Genomic DNA, 23,960 nt, shown 5'->3' with positions numbered 1-23,960 from the left:
CTTCTTATGTGCGGCCCTGTCCACGGTGTCTTGACCTTACGAAGGCGGTTGGCGAGCTCTTGCCGCATAATCGAGAAGTCAGCGCCTGTGTCAACCAGTGCTGTCACATGATGTCCGTCTATGAGCATACTGAGATCGGCCCGTACGACTTCGTCGGCATTAGTATTCGTCGTTGTCGTAGTCGTCATATCGTCTTCTTTCGGCGGTAGGGGGGACTTTTCGGTGTCTCGACGATTGGCAACCTTGCCCCCGGAGGTCGCAGCAGTTAGTTTCCCCGGCGTGGGCTAGGGGAACGGCCTCTGGCGACGTCTGCGTAGCTCTGGCGGTTCGGGGAAGTCTGACGCACAGGTGACAGAGATTGCCAGTGACGACGTGGTGAAGTTACTTGGCTGGTCGGCAGGCGATCACCGTCGTTGGCCCGATGGTCTTCAATGCCAAAAGATGCAGGGCGAGAAAAGTTGCCAAACCCAGAATCTCGATGGTGGCAGTATCGGAGAATGTGGCCTGGTTCCCCGCAGTGGAAGCAAAGGGGTCGACGGTCGGCCGTTCGCCACAAGTCGGTTCTGCGAACTGGTGGTCGTCTCACAGAATCCCGTTGCCACTAAGGCACGGCAGCGGACCGTGGCTGGAAGGGCCGTGGCTGGAAGGGCGCTGCCTCAGGTGTGGGCGAAGGCCGACGAATCACATCAGCATAACTCGGACGTGGCTCCGGACATGGTGCGGGCGACGTCAAGAGAGAAGTCGTAACGCACAGATCAAGAGAAGAACAGCAGGTCGGAGTTTTTTTAATACCGTGCGCAGCGAGCTCTTCTTCTTTCTTCCTTTCTATCTTCTGCACGCAGCGTATGCCCATTTGTGTTGTCGTCGTCTTTCTTATTGCATGCACGTGGCAATACTATGCACGGGGGGGATGCTAACAATTTGAACTTTTATACGGGACATGACGGCAAAAACCTGTTGAGAGTGTCCATATAATTTCTATCGCAATAAAATGCCATCTCATTAATAAAAACATGCCTCCTGGTCAGAGCAGCCGCAATTGCGTCTTAATATGCACAGCTGTCCGTAGCAGGGCTGTCTCTGACGGCTCACTGCAAAGTGGCTACGCCATGTTACACGTCCGCCCCTCGCTTTCCAGGGTCCATAGCTGACGGTTAAAAAAACTGAGTTTCGCTTAACCCATATATGCCCATTGTCCTATATATAGGACGCTTCTTTGATGCACTCTAACATCGCTATTTCTTTAGCTGATGACTAGTGCCTCGTACAGCACATCAAGAAGGCCTCATTGAGGCCTGTTTGATGTGCTGTACGTGGCACTAGTCATAAGCTAAAGAAATAGCGATGTTAGAGTGCATCAAAGAAGCGTCCTATATATCGGACTCTGGACATATATGGGTTAAGGGCGAAGCAATGAATGCGATACCAACAACTTTTATGTATTGTTATATGAAGTAAGGCTAGCAGCTAACTCTTTTGGATCCGATCTCGTGTAACTCGACAAAACGCTGATTTAAGGGAATATGGCCGCTCCAGGAATCGAAGCGGTTTTCGTGCTGCAAGTTCTCTAAACGCGAAGTAAGCGTTGAGAGCACAGCAAGTTTACGAGCCGTCTCCTGATCTCCTGATGCCTCGAGATTGCACGCGCGCCAGTGACTGCGCCCTTCGAGCGATGCAGTCCCCCCCACTCCTCCCCTGGCGTCCCTTCGTGCTCCTTACGAAAGACAGGCGGGGCGTTTCCTCTCATTTGATGAGCAATCGAAGGCAGGCCCGTACACGGGAAGATGTTATCGCATGCGCTCTCCGTGCGACGGAGATGGCCGACTAGTTTAATCTACGCTTCAGCAGAGTTGGTCGCCAGCGCTCGCGAGCTTTTACCCGTGGGTAGAATGCACGGGGTGATGGTATCAACTTGGACTTTATACGGAAAATTACTGCAACGGCGACGGCAAAAACCCGTCGAGTGTCCGTATAATTGCTATCACAATAAAAATAAAAAAATTTAGGAGCCATTCCACTCTGTGAAGTAGATGACAAGCGAAGCTGTCTCGCGCACGGCACAGAGGTGACATGATGGAGGACAGTTTGGTGTGTAAGGCCAGGTTGTTAACAGCCAGGCTGGTAACGTTCAATAAGCAATATTAATGCGAAAGCCTTAGATCTATGTTTCATCAAGCACGAAAATTGAACGTCGGCGCCGTCAATCGATTTATGAAAAGAATAATCATCACATGATGGCGTCATCATGACGTCATAGATTGTCAAAACTTGTGACGTCATCATGACGTCATAAATCGTCAGAACTTGTGACGTCATCATGGCGTCATATATCTTAATGTCATGGATGACGTCATCACATGACATCGTCGCTTTGCACTGCTTCCGTGATCGGTGCGCTGATCATGCGCTTTCCTTCTCTAGTGCACTCCAAGATGTAAAATTAGCTGCTCTTGAGTGCTCCCAGATGCAAAATTATCTGCTCCGAAGTGCTCCAAGATGGAAATTTTTGCGGCTCCAAAGTGCTCCAAAATGGAAATTTTGCTGCTCTAAAAATTCCTCCAAATCGGAAGTCCTCGGTAGCATCACTGAGATTCCATTTTTTGCAACCTTCATAATGCCTTTGTTAGAGGATCATAGCGACCCTCATCAAGCATGCAGTTTCGGTTCTTTGTATTCTAAGTGTGGGATGTCATGACAGTGGCATTGCCTGGACATTTAATTCTTTAAGTGGTCTTAGAATTAAATGTTCTACACCAGCAGTATAAATTTTTAAAAATGGAATGATCTTACTATAGTCATGTCATCACTTGAAACACATCATCACTTTTTATGTGGACTTTGCTTTTTCCTGTGACCAGAGAATACGTATCCGAGATGTGTGGATGACAAATACCTTACATCAGGAACTGTGCAAAATAGCTAAGTAGTGACACTAGAGGTGCTTAGTAACATACAAACTTGTACTCTCTAATAATACTTAGCAGCTTAAACACTTCAAACAGAGTAGATATGGGAACAAGTTAAAAACACCTAGGACAGGCTCTTGCCTTGTGGTAGGAGGTACTTGAATCACCATCAAGCTGCGTATTATAAAGGGAGATTAAATGTGGAAATAAGTAGGTCATGTAAAACTGATAGATTAGTGTTCCAAAATAACAAATGCACTGCCTTTCCCTGTGACTATATGGAGGCACTTACCAGCAGAGTAAAGCATATCATCTGCAATGTTTTGCACAGTGCAAGCTTCCTGCACTGTTTTGGCTTGTGGATGACATTTTTACTATCTCTGCCTTTTAGAAAACTGACGATGTGCTGTCCTCAATTGCAATTTTCTCTGCAACTAAGCAACCTCTTTACACATGACTAAAGCTACGAAATTTTTGTCAGTGTAATCTACAATTATAACTTGATTTTCTATTTGCCTTTTCTGTTCTTATACAACCTTGGTTATTTGAAGCTACATTTTACTACGCACTTTGCACCAGGGGCCACTGCACGCATGACATCATTGAATGCCTTCTTAATCAGGAGCAACTAGGCATCGGCTGCCACCGGGTGTTCCAGCAGTGTTCTGCCAAGAGTTCGGGGATCACTTAGTGCTGTTTATTTAAAATGTGAAATAGAAGCAGGAAAAGGCATTCTGCCGTAAGTTCCAGAACTGATTCAGACACCTAAAGGTCCGAGGATTATACTTTGTGAGTTTCGTCTGCCTCAGCTGCACAAGGAGTATATTTATGACGACTTATTATGCGCAGCAAGTTCAGCTGCCAGTGCTGAATAGCCACTTGCCAGCATTGTCTAGCAGCCAACATTCAGCTCTGACTATCAGGCTAACACTGCCTGCATCAGCAATACAATGTTACTGCCTCTACTGACACCAAATATCACAAAATATTGAATGTTGATGAGCTTACAAATTAGCGCTGTATGTTCCCAACACAAGTGCAGCTGACTTACTCGAGCAACTTCATTTTCCATAGCAGCTAAGTAAATGCGGAATGCTAGTCAAGCCACGCATGTTTTTTTCTGTGCCAGTAACCAAACAGCATGTGAGCGGTTGCTTAACCACTTGAAACAATTATCTACATGCTCACATACTTCGGTGCTGTAATGATAACCGCTGGAGACAAGAAAGATGTGGTCACAACCAACCAGCATGGTCAGAGCTGGGAAACAAAATAAGAACATTTGACAGAACTTACCTTTGTACAGTAGACTCTCAGTAAACAGAAATCACTTAAACAGAACTGCTGCTTAAATGGAACAAGTGCTTCTGACAAGATTGGTTTCGTACTTGTATTCTGCACCCTTGTTCATCTCTCAGTAAATGGAACTCCAGTTAAATGGAACATATCTTCCTGGTCCCTTCAGGTTCCGTTTAATGAGAGTCTACTGTAGCTTAAACTGAAGTTTTATGTAAAACTGAAGTTTTATGCTCACACTTGAGTCCAAAAATAACGGCTGTCTGAGCTGTCCCTGCAGCCGCTGTGGCCATTGCACACAGGCAAGCAAATGTCAATCCGAAGGCGCTGAATGGGAGGCGCCGTCACATGATAAAGTGTAGTGGTGACCGTGAGTATGGTGTTCTAAACGGTCTATATGGGCTTACTATTTGAATGAACTGGTGCACAGAACTCCTGCACTTGTTACGTAACTGCGATTCTTTTAAATGTTCTGCACTGTAGTTGTTTTCTTGTCAAGAACTCAACAGAATATCCTCCCTCAAAATCATGTTGCACACATGTCCTGTCATGCCCAAGAATGTCGTTGCTTTACAGATTGCGTAGTCAACACACTGCAGTAGTTCAGCACTAAACAACATGCATGCCAGTCATACATGATGAGAAACAACCAAGCAGCATGTGTGGGGATGGTCAAGACGGCACATTTACATGACCTGCATATACAGTAACAGGGGGGTAAGGACTGTGAGAACTAATTAAGAAGCAATTATACCAACCTTGTGTACAGGGGCTCTCCTTGCCCTACTCCCTTTGCCACCGAGAGTGCGAAACGCAAGGTGCACTCTTGGTGACTGCAACTGAAATTGGAGCATGCCATCTTTATTAAAAAACCTGTAAATGGCCTTATGTTTTACATATAAAACTACATAAATTGTGAGTGAGACTAATATAACCACTATTTATACCCTATCACCATTTCTGTACCACCAGTCTCAGATGGGCAGAGCCCGTTTCACAATTGTTGACCCACTTACTGGATCTGGCAAAGGAGTGCGCTTCAAGGATGTCGCAGGACTGCAAGAAGCTAAACAAGAGATCATGGAATTTGTTGACTACCTGAAAAGACCAGAACGTTACACTGTAAGTAAAAAAAAAGTACAATTTGGGAAGGTAGTTTGGTTTATTGTCAGGTGATACGCTAAGAAGGTATGTATTTATGCAAACAAGTCCATGTGGTACTAGTGCATTTAAAGCAATAATTGCATATTTGTTTCGTAAGGCATTCGTTCAGCCATCTTTTTTAGGACTGCATGACAACTTGAGGGTATTTCTTTTGAATTATGCACACAAAATTGTGGAGTCATTTTCATTGGGGAGAAATTAGCTGTTTACACTTCGAGGTAAGATGTCTGAAGTCTGCTTCCAGAAACAGAATTTCTGTCAGTGCATGGTGTAAGGAGGCTTCCTTTAAATGACCTCCTAGAAGAAAGAAAGAAAATTCACTCTTAAACACAAGGAAGATTTCTATTTTAAGATTAATGTCGGCAAACTGACAGGTTGAGCAAAAAGGAAATTTCTGAAATTCAAGTTAAGAATCATGTACGTAGTATTCAGTGCAAGAACTGAGTTGCTATGCTACAAAACATAGCTTTGGCTTAGAGAGGAAAATTTCACCTATTATATATACATTAGTATTGTTCCAAACTGATTCTTTTCTGCTTCTTGCCTTTGGCTCATATTGCGCTATCGTACCAGCATTTATGAGCAACTAGGCTGAGCTATATCATGGTGGTTCATTGTGAGAATGTGATACTGTGGAGAGGGAGTGGTTATGCTAGCACTGTTTAAATTTACTGAAAGTACAGTGGGGTAAGGACAGAGTCTGTTAGGCTTCACAATAGCTTTTTAGTGTTTGCTTTGTTGACAACTTTCTTGACTGCTGATTATGGAATAGTCCATGAACTTTTTTAATGAGTGACATGTACGCCAAACAAGTGTTCAATGGTCTTAGTGAAAGGGGAGGCATATTTCATGACCTCTTGTCACACAGGGATGCTGGTGGTGTGTGTATCAGAGTATAATGGAAAAATTTCTGGTATAGTTGAGTTCAGTCAAAAAGGTTTTCGAACAGTGACAGGCAGTGCAGAATCAGGGACTACCAGCCTTCGACAGTGTGTTAGAATGTGGCAGTAACTCTTTATTTTCTGGTCCCTAATTCAACCTGAAGCCCCAGCGCTGGTCATTAGTACAACTTAAAGCCATGGTTTTATCGTGTTATCTGCAGCTCCTGTAAAACACAAAAATTGCCTTGTCTGTAGCCATAGTGCTTAAATGAGGTGGTGAGAAATTACTTATCAACTGCAAACCATGCACTCATCAAACGTAGCGCCAAACACATCAAGCTGTGGGGTTTTATAATGTTCAGTTGACATTGCACTAGATAATTTCCCATTTTACATCTGGATGAAGCAGTTGCTGCGAGTTCATACATTCTGGGTAGCAATAACCATATTTTTGTACTTTGTACAGAGAATAGTGTAAAGATGCCATCTAGGATGCCATCTAGAGCTAGCTCTTTATCATGCCTTTGAAAGCACTGATATTTTATTATGGTTCTGTAGCAACATTGTGTCTTGTGTTTCCCACCAAGTGCCACACTCTGCTAGTAATAAACATATCACTCATCGAAATAAAGTACCTGTGCTTCATTGAAGATCTATCTGAGTAAAGATTCTCTAGATAAAGGAATGGCGTGTACTGGGCCCGTATTCTCAAACGATCGCGAAAGGCGATAGTATCGCATTTGGTGACTTAGAATCTGATGCGTTCAATAGCTGAAGAAACACTTGCCTGTGACATCATTGTTGCACTGGTCGTTGGCGTTACGAATGTCTCACAACATAGGAGTGAGCGTACCGTACGAGCGCAGAGCAACCCGAGTGCGGTGTTTTCCAGCGTATGCTAGCTTCTATGCAGTGGCCAGGCTTGGCTGTGGCTACTTGAAATATAGGACGTGTTGAAAGTGCTTTCAGCGTTTTTGTTCAATTGTTTAATGCACAGTATAATATTTAAAGAATGCAACTTTGTTTGAAATGTATTTTCGTTGAGGGTTTAACGCGGCGTACTCAGAGAGTTCAGCTGTAGTGTGCCGCCGCAGCGATATTGTCTCAACATCCCAACATGTTGCCGGTGTGCGCTAAACCACGCGAGCAACGCACCGTTCATGTTCCTGGAACGTTCAAACCACAAAAAAACACGCGCTGGCAAAGAACGAGTACTGAAAACACCCCAAGGCATGGTACAAGAAATACTTAGGTGAGCGAAGGGAGCGCTTGTTGGGGAGAGACGGTTAATGTTTTCGTTTTCCGCATGCCGAAAGATGGCGCGCCGGACTGAGGACCGTGGCGGGCTGCTGGCAAATTCTGCAAAGCACCTCCGGCACGTGGGCGACGGTTTCCAAATCTGAAAAACCGAGTTATCGCGTGATATCGACCACCCGACACGTCGCGCGAATGGCCCATTTCATCGCTCATAGCGTCGCTCGTCGCTGCGCAGTGCATTTTCACGCATATGGGGTTTGGCCTTCTCTGTCCACGTGCTGCGTTAGCTGTGCAGTGCATGCACTTTTTCTTGTTGCTGCCGTTGCTTTTTGAGCTCGTTTTTGAAAATGTCATAGTCGTCAAGTGTCTTTGTGCTGCGGAAGAATGGGCACTGCTTTGTGCCCTTTTGCAAAAGTGGCTACAAATCTTGCAAAGAGAAGTACGCGCTTTTCATGCTGTCAGCTAACAACGTGATAAGATAACGTGATGAGAGGGGGCTATTTCTTCTACTAAATACTTCAGGCACCGTTGCATTCGTCATATTCACTGTATGCATACTAATTAACTGGAAGAGCTTCAACAGTAGGCGCAGGCTCCGGCCGCTGTGCACACAGTGACGTTGCGTGCGCTTGCACGGATCGTAGAGTGCCTCGATGCGCGTGGTTGTCAAGGCAGCCTACCGGGTCGAAGTAGGTAGTGCCATCTCTCGGGCTTCTTGTGAAGCAGAACATTGTCGCGTAACCGGTAGTCTTGGCGTTCACTCACCTAAAGTATTTCTTGCACCGTGCCCCAGGGTAATATTTGCTGAAAGCTTCAGCGTAAAAAATGCTATGCACATCCACTGAGGATTGAATACTAGAAGCTACCGTCTATGTCACTGAAATGCTAGACTTCACCATCAACAGACGGTGATAAGGTGTCTTCGTTTATTCCAGGCATGTCAGGAGCGCCGTAGAGCACCGTCACCTTGACGGAAATACACTCAAAGCTCGATATAACGAACACAGATATAGCGAATTATTGGTTATAACGAAGTAAATGAAGAATAGTCTTGCCATAGATACAGTGTTACAAATAAACGTTTATAACGAATTTTTGGATATATATAACAAAGTTATTTTTGTGGCAGATGTGACTTTGTTATAATCAGCTTTGAGTGTACTAGGTGGCGCCCTCACTTTTCAGGTTTTACTCAACAGCCAATCAGCACGCACCAAAGGCGATACTTTTGCGATCGTTTGAGAGTACGGCCCCTGTTGCACTCAGTATAAGTAACAATGTGCGAGCACATAGAAAGTACTTGCAAATTATACCTTATGCTAAGCATGGTAGTACCTTAGTAAAAAAGTTCAGGCATGACAGTGGAGAAATATTTTAATTATTTTGCCTAGCAGCACTTGAATTATAACAGGCACTCCATTGGTTAAACACAACCCATGCATGAATTGTAGATTTAATTTCTGGCATAGTGTCTAGGCTGCAAAATAGACAAGTTGTTCTGCAGCATGTGGAATTTCCATATGGTGGAAAGTTTTAAATGCTGGGCATGTTCTGCGTCTTGTGATATGCACTCAAATAGCACCACTTAAATTTAAAGAAAAATATATTACTCAATGCATATTGAAATATTTTATTAAAGTTTGTTTCCCATAAAAGTGAAACGTTATAAAATGTCATCATTGTCAAAGTGTAGTTATGTTTCCCTTAAATTCATGGGATAGTTTGTGGCACACACTTTGGCTCATGAATTGGACTATTAGGATGGAAGATGCCAATTTAAAAACAGAAGGGTCTATTTCACATAAATTTCTTGAGTTCATTTATTTCATATTGACGCCTGCATACCATATCTGAACACTTATTATGAAACAATAGCCAGATTAAAAAATATTGCTTTATTCAAAGTTAATTGTATTGCCTCCCCCACTTTCAGATTGATGAGATGAGGCTATTATATGAACATTGGCAATGATTACATATAGTACAATGAAAATAATTGTGAAAACCTGGAGGCATGGATACAGGTGACTTGTGCTTTTTATCCCATAACATGGCCTCCTAAAAGACTGCAACCTCTACACTGGCATAGTATACCAACTCCTTTTGGCTTCACTTTTCACATTGTGGTTAGTACAGAGATGAAGGTGTAACTTCATTGCAGCCTGGTGAAGAAAACAAAAGTTAGGAAAAGGGAACATGGTGGAAGAAAGGTATATGATGGTTAATGGAGAAGTAAGACAAGCAGCAGGAAGCTGCCACTGCAGGAATTTGTTGAACACTGGCAGCCATTGAGAAAGCAGTGAATTGGCATCAAGAAACATTGGGAAATACCTATGATGTCATAGCTACTAGGAGTTCATTTGCTCCAAACCAAAATGGGTAATTCTAGTGGGGATTATGAAAGCATATTGCCTGTGTAGGAGGCTGGCGTCGTTGCTAAGTAGAAGCTGCTGACGTGTCTTTTTCAAACACGCAACAATTTGGTAATGTCTTGAGTAGGAAGTATATAATGTTAATTTTAGCATTTTTTTTTATAAATGTACACGAGCTCTGCTACCTTTCTTCACCTGTGCCTTCTAAATATGAGCTGGCATCTGTGTACTTGAAACTATGTTACAAGTACTTCACTTGTGTTACTTTAATTAAGATTTTTTTCTGCCCTGTAATTCTACTAAAAAAATTGATCTTGTGCCGTGCTTTCTTAATGGGTGTTAACTGTGTTGGGATTTTTGGTCTTTACAGTCTTTAGGTGCCAAGATACCTAAGGGTGTTTTACTCTTAGGACCACCTGGATGTGGAAAGACTATGTTAGCCAAGGCAGTTGCCACAGAGGCCAGTGTCCCATTTTTGGCTATGGCTGGATCTGAATTCATTGAAATGATTGGAGGCGAGCAATTTTTCTATCCGTCTCTCTTTTCATTTTTAATGTGGACACTCACTTGCCACTGCCTTCCACTTTGTTAAAACCGGACATGAGTGTCCCCCTTTGAGAATCATTATATAATTAAGAATTTGTGGTGTGTTTTTCTATGTGTCTTTTTCTTTTTATAGACAAAACCAAATGAAACCAACAGGCAGTTATACCAGGGAAAGCATAGGGGACATTAACTGTTGTCCTTAACTGTAGTGTGGTAACAATAACGTAAATTGAAATGAATTAAAGTGGACGAATAATCACCCTTTCCCTCTGTGGGATCCGAACCCACAACCTTTGAATTATGCATCCGATGCTCTAGCAATTGAGCTATGACAGAAGACACTTCCCCGTCCACTCCATTGGGTATTTCTGTATGCATAATCCCTGGGAGTGTTAGCTAGTGCCGCTCGTAGCCAAGGCAGTGAGTGTGGAACACTCTTTTTGCCAGAGGGTGTCATGTGGCACACTGATCCAAACAGTCTGGCTGCTTCGTGTAAGCAATTTGTAGTAGCTCCCTATGGGAATATGCCAGGTGTTATCAAGGGGTAGCTGCTGGCAGCTACTTGACAGGCCTCTGTTTGAAAAGAGGCTAACTTTGCGCTCCGGTTGTACAAAATTTAGCTGAGGTGTTCACGGCTTCACCTTTTATATGTGAACGTGTTTTATCCAGCCCAAGGAGTGGTTCAGAACCTCTTTAAGCAAGAAGAACCATTGGCAAAACTAACACACATTTTTTTTTTCAAAACCATGCTACTATATGCTTTCCAATTGCTTTTCAAAAACACTGCTCATTACTGACCATAAATTGCACCACTGTTTTCTTTTTAAGAAGAGCTGAAGATTTGTTCAAAAACTTAACAAAACTTTTGAGCATGTTGGAGATTTCTGCAAATCTCCAACTGAAGATAAACAGCGCAAAAAGTGCTTGTCCTTTGTGTTTGCTTCTCGTTGGCCGTGCTTTTCCACGCTGTTTATCTTCAGTAGGAATAACCAACTAGCCCAGTCAGCTACATTACTCCATTAAAGCCTAAAAATTTTTCTCAACTACTCATTTAGATGCCCCAAAAGGACTACTTGCTATGAACTGTTGAAGTTCTCTGTGTGATGCATGAATTTTTTAATGGGCATTTTCATTGCACTCTATTTGTGTATCTTGTGGGACAGTACCTAGAAGTAGTGTTGGTTTTCAAAGAGGAATATTGGTTTAAACTGGGTTGAAGTGCGTAGTATTGTTACTATGAACAATTAGGTAGCATTAAAATTTAGTATCTGTGGCTTTAGTATCATTGCCAGAAAGTGACTTTATTTAATGCCTACCAAAATTTTAGGGAAACAGTTATTGGGATCATGCTCCCACCACCCCTCTTAGCAGGAGTGATAGGAGCATGGAAGCACTGTCAGGTGGCCATGGTAGTAATGGTACATAGCAACATTGCGCTGGCATATTGTTGGCGTGATCAAATATGAAGCAAAGCTGAAAGGTGATCCAAGGGTTCACAATGGCTGCTTCCACTGGCTTCTATTATTAACAGGTTATGTTTCAGTTCTGTTCATTTGATAAGCATGAGAAAAGGGCATTGGCGGTAATAGCTGGTGTGGAAGTTTTGAAGAAACTAGTCGTTTCGTAAAGGGGCCCTGTAACACTTTTCCAAGTAATCAAATGGCTTCATTGAAGGAGTTTATTGCCTCATGTATCGACTGCCACAAAAATTTTTAGAATCCATCATGTACGAGCAGAGTTACAGGGATTCGTCGCATGCTTTAAACGCCTTCTCTCTCCTTTGGTACCAGCAAGAGTGCTGAAAGCTACGCAGCGGAGGGATGAAAAGGGGGCAAGAAGCTACTTCTGTTCATCAGAGCGTGTCATGACCTTCAGTACTTTTTCTTTTTTTCTTTTTTTTCTTCAAACGTGCCTATTACTTTCACTGTGACCCTGAGAGCGCGCACGGTAACGTGGTGGCATCTCGCGGCGGCAGCAATAACTGTGCAGCTCACGATGCTCGAATCAACCAGTGGCTATGGACTTTGGGTTTACGGCATCATTTGTCGAGAGAAGAGGGAGTGATTTCTGTAGAGGTCGCTACAATTCAGCCTTTTGATTAGGCCGCCACTGGAGCGTGGCGCCCCCTGTTACTGCGTGCATCATATATATGTTCGTGCCCCAATAAAGGCTGGGTTACACTTTCGTCCGAGCCAGCGGCGTGTACGCGTCAGTCTCTGCGTGCCCGTGCCCCTGTGGCACTAACCACGCGACAATTTCTAGCTGACTTTGAGAATTAATTGGAAATTCCAGGCTGCGTGCTGCACTATAATGTTTGGCTCACATGTTCTCGGGATCCTCGACCACCGATCGTCAGAGTTTTCTGACCATGCTCAAAAAGTGTTGCAGGGTCCTTTTAAAGGGACACTAAAGGCAAATATTAAGTCGACGTTGATTGTTGAAACAGCGGTCCAGAAACCTTGTAGTGCTACTTTTGTGCCAAGGAAGTGCCTATTTTGAAATAAAATCACGTTTTAGTGGTTCGCATCGTGTTGGCGCACTTCAAATCACCCGCCTGAAAGCGGTCTTTCGCACGTCACTGTTGCCGTGCCCAACGTTGCCCACCTTTACTGCGCGGCGGCATGCACCATTCGGGCATCCGGCAACATCCCATGCACGCGGCATTTTGTCGAACTTTCTGTCAGAGTGACTTTCACGAGCGCGCAAAACACACGCGGCAGTATGCGATACCAAAACTACTACTGAGACGCGACCGCGTGAGCGAAGCAGGGCGCTGGGCGAAGCACAGTTCGGCAAAAACAGAACCTTTAAACCATACGTGCTGTTCCCCATGGCAACGCCAAAGAGGTTCTTTTTTCCATGAATCAAACAGAAACGAACAAGCAGCATTTTATTACATCTCTTGATGCACGGAAGGTTCTTAATTTATTGCAGCTAGTTTGATTACGAGGGATTCATTGTAGTCGAACTCTTTCATGTCATCAGGATCATTTCAAAAATGTGCTGCTCGTGGCGCTCATCGTGTGATACATTTAGCTTAATTTCTCAGTTAGTAGGGCACTGCTGTTGATAATATTGCCGTTTTAGACGTTGTTATAGATTGAGCTTTCACTGTGACATAAATTGTTATTTCACTCTGACATAAATAAACCGTCCTTCCCATGGTAGCAGACATAACTTTAGACATGTGACTGATAATACAATGAAATTGGAAGCACCAGAGTCAAAGTTACCAGGCATTTCATATAAAGATGCATTCGATTGGTTGTAATGCTGTGGCAATGTTGGTAGTTGAGCTGTCGGCATGAAAGAGTGAAACGAGTTCAGAAGAGAGGGAGGTAGATGGAAATATACTGGTTACCTTTCTTTTTTTTTTTTTAATGAAGGAACTGCTTCCCTTTTTTTTCATCCTTCAATACCTCTGACCCTTTAAAGTCTGCCATGTATGAAAGTAGGTGAGTGAGGCTAGGTATATTAATGAAGAAATAAAAGTGATTTTAATTAAGCATGGTTATGTTTAAATTTATGATCACATTTATATAAAACAAATAAACTGTTCACAGTATTAGCAGTCTGCTGTCCAACACCCCCCTCCCCCCCCACACACACACTGGGGGAGAGAGACTGACAGATATAGTGCTCCATCCTGTGAATGAATTGTTACACTCTCCTGATGGCTTACAGGTCTTGGAGCAGCACGTGTCCGGGATCTTTTCAAGGAAGCAAGGAAGCGAGCACCTTGCATTGTCTACATTGATGAAATTGACGCTATTGGCCGAAAACGAAGCAATGTGTACGTGTTCATGTGTTTGTGGAGGGGTGCAACACTGGTGCCTTTTTATGCACGTTGTGTTGCTGAGCATTTTAACTTTACCTTAAAAGCAGCATGGTGTAGATTTTAGACAGTAGATGCATTGTTGCTTCAAACACCAATGGAGGCTATGGGATTTCACTGTCAATTCTGAGGTAGCAAGCCCACCTCCTTTCATTGTGAGAACAAATTGTGCAAAACATTAGCGAGCATTTTACACCTAAATAAAACAGCTTTGTGTCATATTTCTTTCTTTCTTCACAGTATTGTCTGGAAGTCTCACTCTTTGTTCTTATACACAACAACACAAGAGTGCCCACATTGTACCAGGCTAGTATAAAATTCCAAGCAAGCACCCTTTCTGGGACTTAAGATAATTTTTTTAAAAATTGGGGGTGCCACCATCTTGAAATTTGTCACAGGCCATATTGGTTCAAATGATCCTTAAGTACACGAAGAGCAATACACTGGAAATGCATGATGAAAAAAAGCAAAAGCAGTGCTAGCATTCAACCAAGGTGAAGTGGCAAAGTGTGAATTGCCATAGGTGGCCTTAGTCATCAGCGGGAACTATGCAGGAATGTCAGGAATGCCAGTACACTTCATGCTCACTTGTAGCTTTACAGCCTTTATCATGGTGTTTACCATCATGTATGACACTGCCTTGGTCATGTGCCTTCAAAACTGCATGCTCACCATCCTTGATTGCATCATTAGGAATCACGGTATCATCCGCTGCATTTGCAGCGGCAGACAGTAGTTTTGTTTTGACCATGTGCGTGTTGCCGTGTGCCTGAAGGACTGCGTGGTAAACTATGGCAGCACTGTCGATCACACTTTTGTTCGCAGGAGTTATGGTAGACAGCAGTATCAGACTCTAAGCATTGGCCAAGTGCCTTTCTGCATTTAGAACCATGCAATCACCATCCATGATTGAGTTGGTAGTGACTACTGTTTCATCTTCAGCACTTGCTGCGAGTAGTTGTTTTGACTTAATGCAATGCATGCAGAATGTCATAAACACGCAGCAAGTTTTCATGGATGAAGGGTGATTCTTCTGAGAGGTGAAGATTTGTGGAAAAAAAAGGGTGGGGGGATGCGCTTGCTTGCTGTTTTACAATAATATATGCCACATTTTATCATTATGTCCGATGATGTACTGTTTGCTGTTGTCCTGAGTTACTCACAGTATTCTTTTCAATATGATAAGTTAGCTAATATGTTATGTGTGCTTATGCAAATTTCTGAATATTCGTTTTATGACATATGCTTGATTAAAGGGCACTAGAGCACATTCAAAAACACCAATGAAGTTCGTTCCATGACATTTAACTTTGAAAAGATACTCTAAGTAACTCGGCACAACTATAAACAGGAATCCTGCTGTTGATCTCGGTCTCCTAGTACATACCACTTTTAAAGTTTTTTTGAGGAGCGTGAGATTCGTGGTATACATACTTCTTCACCCTTTACAAAAAAAAAATGTTGTTACAAAATGTACTTTGATAACTTCATGTCTGTTACTTTACAGTGGCACTGAAGGATCAACTGGGGAGGAAGAACAGACATTAAACCAGCTATTGGTTGAAATGGATGGTAAGGGGCACCTTATTATTTTATCCTTGCACAATTAATTTGAAATATACAGATTATACGTGAGTTTATAAACTGACTTGATCTTGATAGCCTACAGCACATCATGAACCATTATAGTATGGTGGTTGTGTCAAAAATCTTCTCGGAGCATGATTGGGAGGAAATGGCTGACATCACTAGCCATGTGTTATTTTTCAACATGATCCCTTCACTCGAACACACATTTGGCCTAGCAATATTCCTGCACTTGGATTCTCATGAAATAAAAAGGAAAAGAAAAAAAGGAGGGTTGAAGTTACCTCTCACATGAGGGTTGTGGCTTGAATGACGTCATTGTCCCTGGGAAACTGTACCACACGAGTTCATTCTTATTTTTTTTAGAAGAGGTGACCGTCTGAAAGGGTTAAATCTGGCTGCAATGGTCGGCTTGAAAAGCACAGCAACGCCACAGGAATGAATGGCAGCTACACCACCTCAGCACAGTGTGGCGGTCTTGGTGGAGAGCAGGAATTTTGCTAAGCATACCGCACTGTTTAAATGGTGGCATCCCACAGGCAATGAATCAGGACAGTATATTACTCTGCTGTGAATGCCACCATCTTAGTGGGCATTTTTATTTTTTTTTTTGCTCATGTAACTAGTGTTGAGAACGTAGCTCATTGGCAATGCTGATAAAATAATGGTGGTCATGTTGCACATTCCGATGTGTTCATATTTAAAAATTAAAACCACTGCAGCTAACAGTTGGAAGAAACTTGTTCTTTGCTCTTCTCAAAAGTAGGGAAGCAGCTTTTCGGAGAGCATTATGTGCATACACTATTAAGTATTCCAAAATAGAATTTTTTGTGCGCTAAATATGATAGGCTGTAGAGCTTAACTGCAAATTGTCTTGACTGCCTATTTTGTTTTGTCACTATAGATATTTTTTATGCTTATAATTTAGGAAAGAAAAAAAAAACAACACTGATTTTCACTTATTGCTGAAATTTTTAAAGATGCCTTTTTAGTGTTAAAAGTAATACCACTTTGTAATTATTGAATTTTTTTCAGGAATGGCCACAAAGGAAGGTGTTATACTTCTCGCCTCAACCAATCGGTCTGAGGTCTTAGACAAGGTAACAGTGATCCACATTAACTTCTAGCCACTCTGGTTGCTGGGCCTATTAATGACTGAGAAATAGATGCAGTTAGAGTTTGACTAGCATTCTTTGACTAGGTTTCCAGGTAAAAGCACATCTGTGTGTTGTGTCACGGCATGAAAGAGTTACCAAACAGTCGACACAGAAGGAGGGTAGGCCACTATAGTTGCCACAACAAGTAGCAATATACAGTCAGTGCTACAAGTAACCATGGCATACTGCAGGCCTAACAAGTAACCATAACATTCAGGCGGTGTGACGAGTAATATTACATAGTCAGTGCTACAATTAACTATAACATTTAGCCAGCACAGAAAGAAAGTAGGACAGTGCAGTTGCTGCAACAAGTAACCAAACCATACTGCCTGTGCAGAAGTAAAGTAGGTCACTACAGTTGTCTCAACAAATAACAGTAACATACAGGCTAGTTCTGGCAAAATGATGGCCAATGTCAACCACTGTTCACTGAATGAAGCCTATTGTTGGCTAGTGGTGGCCAAATAATGGCTAATGATGGCTGATGGTGGCTAGGGTTGGCTGAATGATGGATACTGTGGACTAGTGTTGGCTAAATAATGGCTAATGTCAGCTAGTGTTGGTTGAAAGATGGCTAATCTTTGCTAAATGATAGGCGCGACGAGGTACCATAACGTAACATGAAACATAACATAGAAAAATCGGGCCACTACAGTTGCCGTTACAAGTAACCACAACATACAGGCAAGTGATGGCCGATGTTGGCCGCAGTTGGCTAAAACATGGCTAATATCAGCTAGTGTTGTATAAATGATGGCTAAAGCCAGCTTATGTTTATGGTGGCTAGAGGGGGAAGTGTGACGGGCGCTGTATCCCCGCCGTGGGAGAGGGATGCGCAGAACGCAATGAAAGTTCTGGCCGCCGCAAGGGGCGCTGGTGTAGTAGTAGGTGCTCGCGCTCGCCGCGCTTGCTTTGGCTCGTCTGGGCTCGTTCGTTCTCTCTGTGCTGTGCCGTCACCTTGTTCGGATGCCTCGCCTTCGCTGTCGTCGTTTGTTTACCCACCACTGTACCCACGTGTTCTGCAAACCGAGCCGTCAAATCGCGCAAGTACATGCTTCGTCCCTGGCTGTAAAGGCGGGTATAGATCGTGCTCGGAGAAGCACGATCTATACCTGCCCCGAAGGATCTCTCGAGGCGAGAGCAATGAGCTCGAAATATTAAGCAGACTGGCAAAGAGCTGACGAGGGACAGCGTTGTTTGCGAGCGGCACTTCGACGTGAGTTTCATCGGAAGGACATACCAACACATTATAAACGGTGAGGTTGTTGAGATACCCCGCGTTTGTCAGAAGATGCTGTGCCTACGGTGTTTCCGGACGCACCGAAGTACTTTACCAAAAAAAGAAAAGCAGACAGGAGTGTCCAAAGGGAGCGCCAAAAACTTGAAGTTGAGGAGGGTCAAGTAAGTTGACCTCTTAACGTGATAGGGAAGTATGTGATAACTAATGTCTGACATAATTATGGAATGACAAATGTGTGATAAATAAACATGTTTTACCATTTCCCTTGCGTGTATTTAGTATGCATCTAAAGCCGTAAGTTAATAGAAATCATTGGTCCTTGCATAGATAGAACTATCGCTAAAATAATAAAATAAAATGTTCAGTATCAAAGAGCCTCCAGTTGCAGCATTCCGATCTCACTTCAATTTCCTCAAGGAAAAGGATCCGGAAAATGTAAATGGTTTGAACATTTCGCGCTCAAGAGAACCCCCTACAATACAGAGGAAATGGAGGGGGGGAGGGGGGTGCAGACTAAGAGAGAAAAAACAAACGCACCGCACAGCAGCCAATATACTCGCTATGAACGATTGTAAACAGTTTACACTTCACCAAGAGGAAAAAACACTTTAAAGTCAGCTGAGCCATGCAGCTGAGCAAATGGCTTAGTTCAACTGAAGCAGACTATAAATATGGTAAAAGCAGCGCAAAAGGGACACGATAATAAGAACGACACAAAACCAGCGCTGAACCGTTCAGCACCTGTCCTGTGTCGTTCTCGTGTTGCCGTCTTTTTGCGCTGCTTTTACCATGGAAATTAACCAACTAGCCCAGTTTTTGCACAATGTTGCAGATTAAACATGTCAAAGGAAACCGATATTAAGAAACATTTAAATATGAAAACCTGGAGGCACGCCAGTTCCGTCTGATTTAAAAGCATTCTTGGTTTTCTTTTTTTTCCCTCTTGCTTAACACCGCTAAGAACTTGCAACACATGCTTCTTAGCGAAACAAACACGTAGCGCCGTTAACAGCACGGGCGCGGGGTATAAGCGATTATTAGAAACAAGTGGAACTAACGTCTAGCGGCCATACGCAAAGCAGGCAAATGCCGCCGCAAGCACCTACGGCGCAGGTAGCGCCACCTGGTGTGACCGCCATCTTTCATTGGGAATTCGTACAGCCCTCCGCTCCCGTCCGTCACACTTCCCCCTCTATCCACCATATTATGTTGTCCAATGATGGCTAATGTTGCATGAACAATGGCTATTTTCGTCTTTTCTTGGCCAAAGGATGGCTAATGTTGGTTAAATTATTGTTAATGCTGGCTAATGTTAGCTAAATGATGCAGTTACAAATAATGCCTAAGCACTATCTGACATTTTCACAATAGAGGGTTTCTGCTGCATTTTTTTTCTTTAAAGGGCCAGTAAACAACCCCGATGTCCAAAAATTGTAATGAAAAGAAATTTTGTGAGTACGTGCTATAATAAGGAAGTTACAGGGGTTAGAACGTCCGTTTCAGCTGGTTTCAAATTTTCGCGCGGCCTCACCACCCTTCTCCGCCACATGGAGGAAAAGGCGTAGCCCGTCGTCGTGACTCCGCCCACTTCGGCAACGTGACACGTCAAGAATTGACGTCATGGGCGAGCTCGATCAGTCGCAATGCACTTCCGCTTGCTGCGGCTCCTGGTTGTTTATTGTTTATATTGTCGTACGTGCTCCGTAACTTGACGGGCAGTTTTCGGCTCTTCACTATTTTTAAACCTTTGTGACAGTTCACAATGCAGCAGGAATGCGTGCTTGCTTTCCGAGACGTCGAAGGGGCGCAAGAGAAAAGCCTGGAGAACCCCGCTTGCCGCGCAAGCAAGCGCGACCCGTCCGAGCTACCGGAGATTCCCCTCTCCCCGCTCGATTTGCAGCCAGCAACTGAACAACGCTTCACCTCATGTCGAAGGCGAAGTGAGTGCAGGTGCTATGCAGTGCGAGGAATATACGCGCGACAACTGCGTGGCCGAAACCGCATCACCGCAGGGCCAAAAAACAAGGCGCAGTTTCGTAGCGGTGGGTGGGAACAGGAACTGACGTTAACTTGACAACTGTTTGTTGAGACCTGGTTTAGACCAATCGACGAGCTTAGTGCTACGTCAACTCGGCGATCGCCGAGTTGACACGAGGAGGATTGGTCAGGCGTAGGAAAGAAGCGCGGGAATTGTTTTTCGAAATGAAGGGTCTGCGCGGCGCGCAGCGCTGTAATATTCGGAAAACGTGATCGCCGCGGTCTACTGTACGGATTAGCGAGCTTGTTTGGCGGGTGTTAAAAAAAAGTCGCAGCCTGTTTACGGGCCCTTTAAATCACCTACATCACAAGAACCAAGAGATAAACCTCATCAAGTTGAAATGTTATTTCTTTGTCAACAGCTTCGAGAATAATAGTTGGGGTTTTACGTTCCATAACCACGATATGATTATGAGGGACACCGTAGTGGAGGAAACTGGAAATTTTGACCATCTGGTGTTCCTTAATATGCACCTAAATTTAGGCACGGGCCACGAGGTTTACCTCCGTCGAAAATGCCACCACAGCCAGGATTTGATCCTGCGACCTTCGTGTCAGCAGTCGAGCACCATAACCGCTAGGCCACCTTGGCGGGCAACAGCTTCGAGAAAATGTTGTGACGCACTAGTGTGACACAGGAAGCGTACTTGCTATTAGCATATTTTATTACACGTGATGGATATGAGTACCACCATGACAGCTTGGGCTAGTTGGTACATAACAGCGCACAAAGACAGTGGACAAGAAGGGTCATGAATGATGGCGCTGTTGTTTGCCTCCCTTCTTGTCCTCCGTTTTTGCATGCTATTCCCCTTATAAGGGGTAAGTGTGTCATTGACACCTCTGTTTCGTTTCAAAAAACGTAGTTTGATATGATAAATAAGTTTGAAGGTTTATTGTTTGTGAAGAGTAGTTGCGATAACATGCATCTCATCACAAAGCAGCCCAATGGTAATCACACAGTGACCAGTAAGTCACAGTCCGCTATTTTGCGATGGTTTTTTCTGCAAACGTCCAGTCCAATCAGCCCCACAAGAAGCATTTGATAATTCATGCAGTTTTTTTATGCGAATAGTTGAGTGTTGCTGATTTCGATTTCATATTTGGTAAAAGTGTACTCTTTGTGGCAATTGCTGTTGCAGCGTTCTCGTCCAACCATCAGAAAGGGTACCACAATATTTGCAGTTTGGTCTGAAAATTGGGGATAAATGGAAACATAAATGAGGGACACAAACTGCAGTTAATCGGAAGGCTTTAGTAATGTTCAACATCATTATGTACTGCGGCTAGTTGCTGATTCTTAATCCGGATAAATCGCCTTTAACATTGTGTAACGCTTTATCCCCATTACTTTGTGGCATTCATTGAAAAATATGACATCAGTTGTGTTATATACTTATGTACGATGGTTCGAATTGTATAATGTTATTTTTTGCCGTCTCGTTTGGTTGTTTCAATTTGCGCAGCCAGGACTTTTCGTGTATACAAGCATATTGTTCACTTCTTTTTTTTTCCTCACTTTGCATTTGCATTGATCGCTCTTTGTAAAACAAAACAAAATGTATCCCCCCCTCACTAAATGTTCCCCCGTGGAACCCGTGAGGTACTTGTATAAATAAATAAATAAATTAGTGCAACTCAATAACCAAAACTGCAATGCAGCAAGTTATGTGATATAGCTAAGTTTTTTCTGGCATGTTGTACTTTATGTCAAGGTATGATAAATAAAGCTTAGGATTGTTATTTTGCTAAATGAGCACTGATGCATTGCTACAATGGCATGACTGATGTTGTAGTGCAGTGAAAAGGCAGAAACACTATAAGAAATGGTGAGTAATGATGTTTCTAATACTTTATCGGTTTAACTTGTGTCGGGAAGCAAAGAAAGTACACTGTATTTCACAATAGCCCTTTTCATTTCTTTCAGGCTCTGCTGAGGCCTGGTAGATTTGACCGCCACATTTTGATTGACTTGCCTACTCTGGCAGAGCGAAAAGAGATATTTGAGCAGCACTTGAAAGTAATTAACCTGGACAACCCTCCTTCACATTACTCCCAACGTCTCGCTCAGCTCACTCCAGGGTTCAGTGGCAAGTCACTATCTCCTCCTTGCTTTCCCCATTGTTCCTGTTTAATTTCTTAAGGGCTATCTTTCTATTTTTCACCAAATGGTACCATAATTGCTTTTTTTATGACCTGGAATGCTTCAAGAGTGTGTTTAAGGGGGGACCCTGCTTCGGAGACATATTTCTTTGTTTTTGAGTACATTCTTATGAAACTTTCGCAGCTTATGTATTTTTATGTCCTGATTTCAAATATGCAATTATTTTTCTAGTACACTGTGCTGTTTTCGAAATATCAAATATTTCATGTATATTGTTGGCAGCAAGATTTATTTATAAATGGTAAGAGTTATAAAGCAAATCAGCATATCACAATAAGCTGGAATTAATACTGTTTGCAATAAAACAAGAATGGATGTTCTAGGCCCAATTGAACAAAAGTTATAGTACGTTGAACACTTGGCAAGTCGGCGATGTCGAGCTCGGTCAAACTGGGATCAAGCTGGGAAAGTTCAACATACCATAACTTTTGTTCAAATGGGCCTAGAACATCCATTCTTGTCTTATTGCATACAGCATTGATTCCAGGTTATTGTGATAGGCTGATTTGCTTGATAACTCTCACGGTTTAGAAATAGTGCCTGCTCCTAACAATACAAATACTATTTAATAGTTTCAAAACTACATATTGTATTAGAACAATAATTACATGTTTGAAATCAGCACATAAAAATACATAAGCTGTGAAAGTTTCATAATGATACGCTAAAAAACAAGAAACATGTTTCAGAAAGTGATCTCTGGAAACTTATACAGCAAAATGTTAATTGTTTATGTACTGTTATTTACTGTAGTTGACTTCTATGAGTTCAACCCTGAAGGGACAGATAAAATTGCATGAAATATCCAGTGGGTTGAACTAAGCAAGAGGCAGGAAAAGCAAATGCTGACTTATTTGGCAGCGTTGCCCCAATTGTAACAAGTCCCCCAGTTTATGTGTTTAATCCTTTCCCTACCGAAGACGAGCTGAGCTCGTCCACACTGAAAGAAGCGTTTGGGAGTGCCATAATTAAGCTACCCTGATTCATTTTGCTGAGTTCTTTTTGGCTTGAACAGATGGTGCAGTGAAAATTCTAAAAATTTGCTCAAAGCATGTATTTTGGTTGAGAAAGGACTAGATTCTGGTAACCAGAATTAGAAAATGGTGTTGTCCTCTGTGCATGAGTGGTGCGCACATGCTGGCAACAGTTCTGTTGAGGAAAAAAAAAAGAAGAAAAAAACGCTTGTCTGCCGAAGTTTTGTGGAATGAAAAATTTCAGTTCTCCTGTGAGTTTGGCAGTAACTACACAGAGCAGCATATTTTTTCTAAATCATCGGATTTGGACAACGACCACGTCTCAACATATCGGCAGTGGATGCCGATAGATGTAAACAAATCCCATCAGCACATCTAAGGGTTTTTTTTAATGGGCTCCCTTGTCCCCGCACATAATTTTTTTAGATTTCAAAGACAGATTTTCTGCACCAGACACTGTAGTGATTAGGGCACTTTCCGTAATGCAGTACAGTGAAATCAATCCTCTGCATATCAAAAAAATATATTTTCTTTGCTTGTA

General features: G+C 42.9%; 1 protein-coding gene across 1 annotated transcript in view; it reads left to right on the top strand.

The window, feature by feature from the left end:
- The window catches only part of LOC119378374 (paraplegin), a 77,725-nt gene that overhangs the window by 13,819 nt on the left and 39,946 nt on the right, over positions 1-23,960 (top strand). Inside the window, exons 7-12 of the mRNA XM_037647541.2 lie at positions 5,175-5,324; positions 10,247-10,391; positions 14,107-14,215; positions 15,765-15,829; positions 16,880-16,944; positions 22,209-22,371. Of these exons, the coding sequence (XP_037503469.1) occupies positions 5,175-5,324; positions 10,247-10,391; positions 14,107-14,215; positions 15,765-15,829; positions 16,880-16,944; positions 22,209-22,371 (697 nt within the window). The remainder of the gene's footprint in view (positions 1-5,174; positions 5,325-10,246; positions 10,392-14,106; positions 14,216-15,764; positions 15,830-16,879; positions 16,945-22,208; positions 22,372-23,960) is intronic.

Source organism: Rhipicephalus sanguineus, chromosome 1, assembly GCF_013339695.2.
Source record: "Rhipicephalus sanguineus isolate Rsan-2018 chromosome 1, BIME_Rsan_1.4, whole genome shotgun sequence".
Taxonomy (NCBI): Eukaryota; Metazoa; Arthropoda; class Arachnida; order Ixodida; family Ixodidae; genus Rhipicephalus; species Rhipicephalus sanguineus.
The sequence above is the reverse complement of the archived record's forward strand: the minus strand, read 5'-3'. Positions and strand labels throughout refer to the sequence as shown.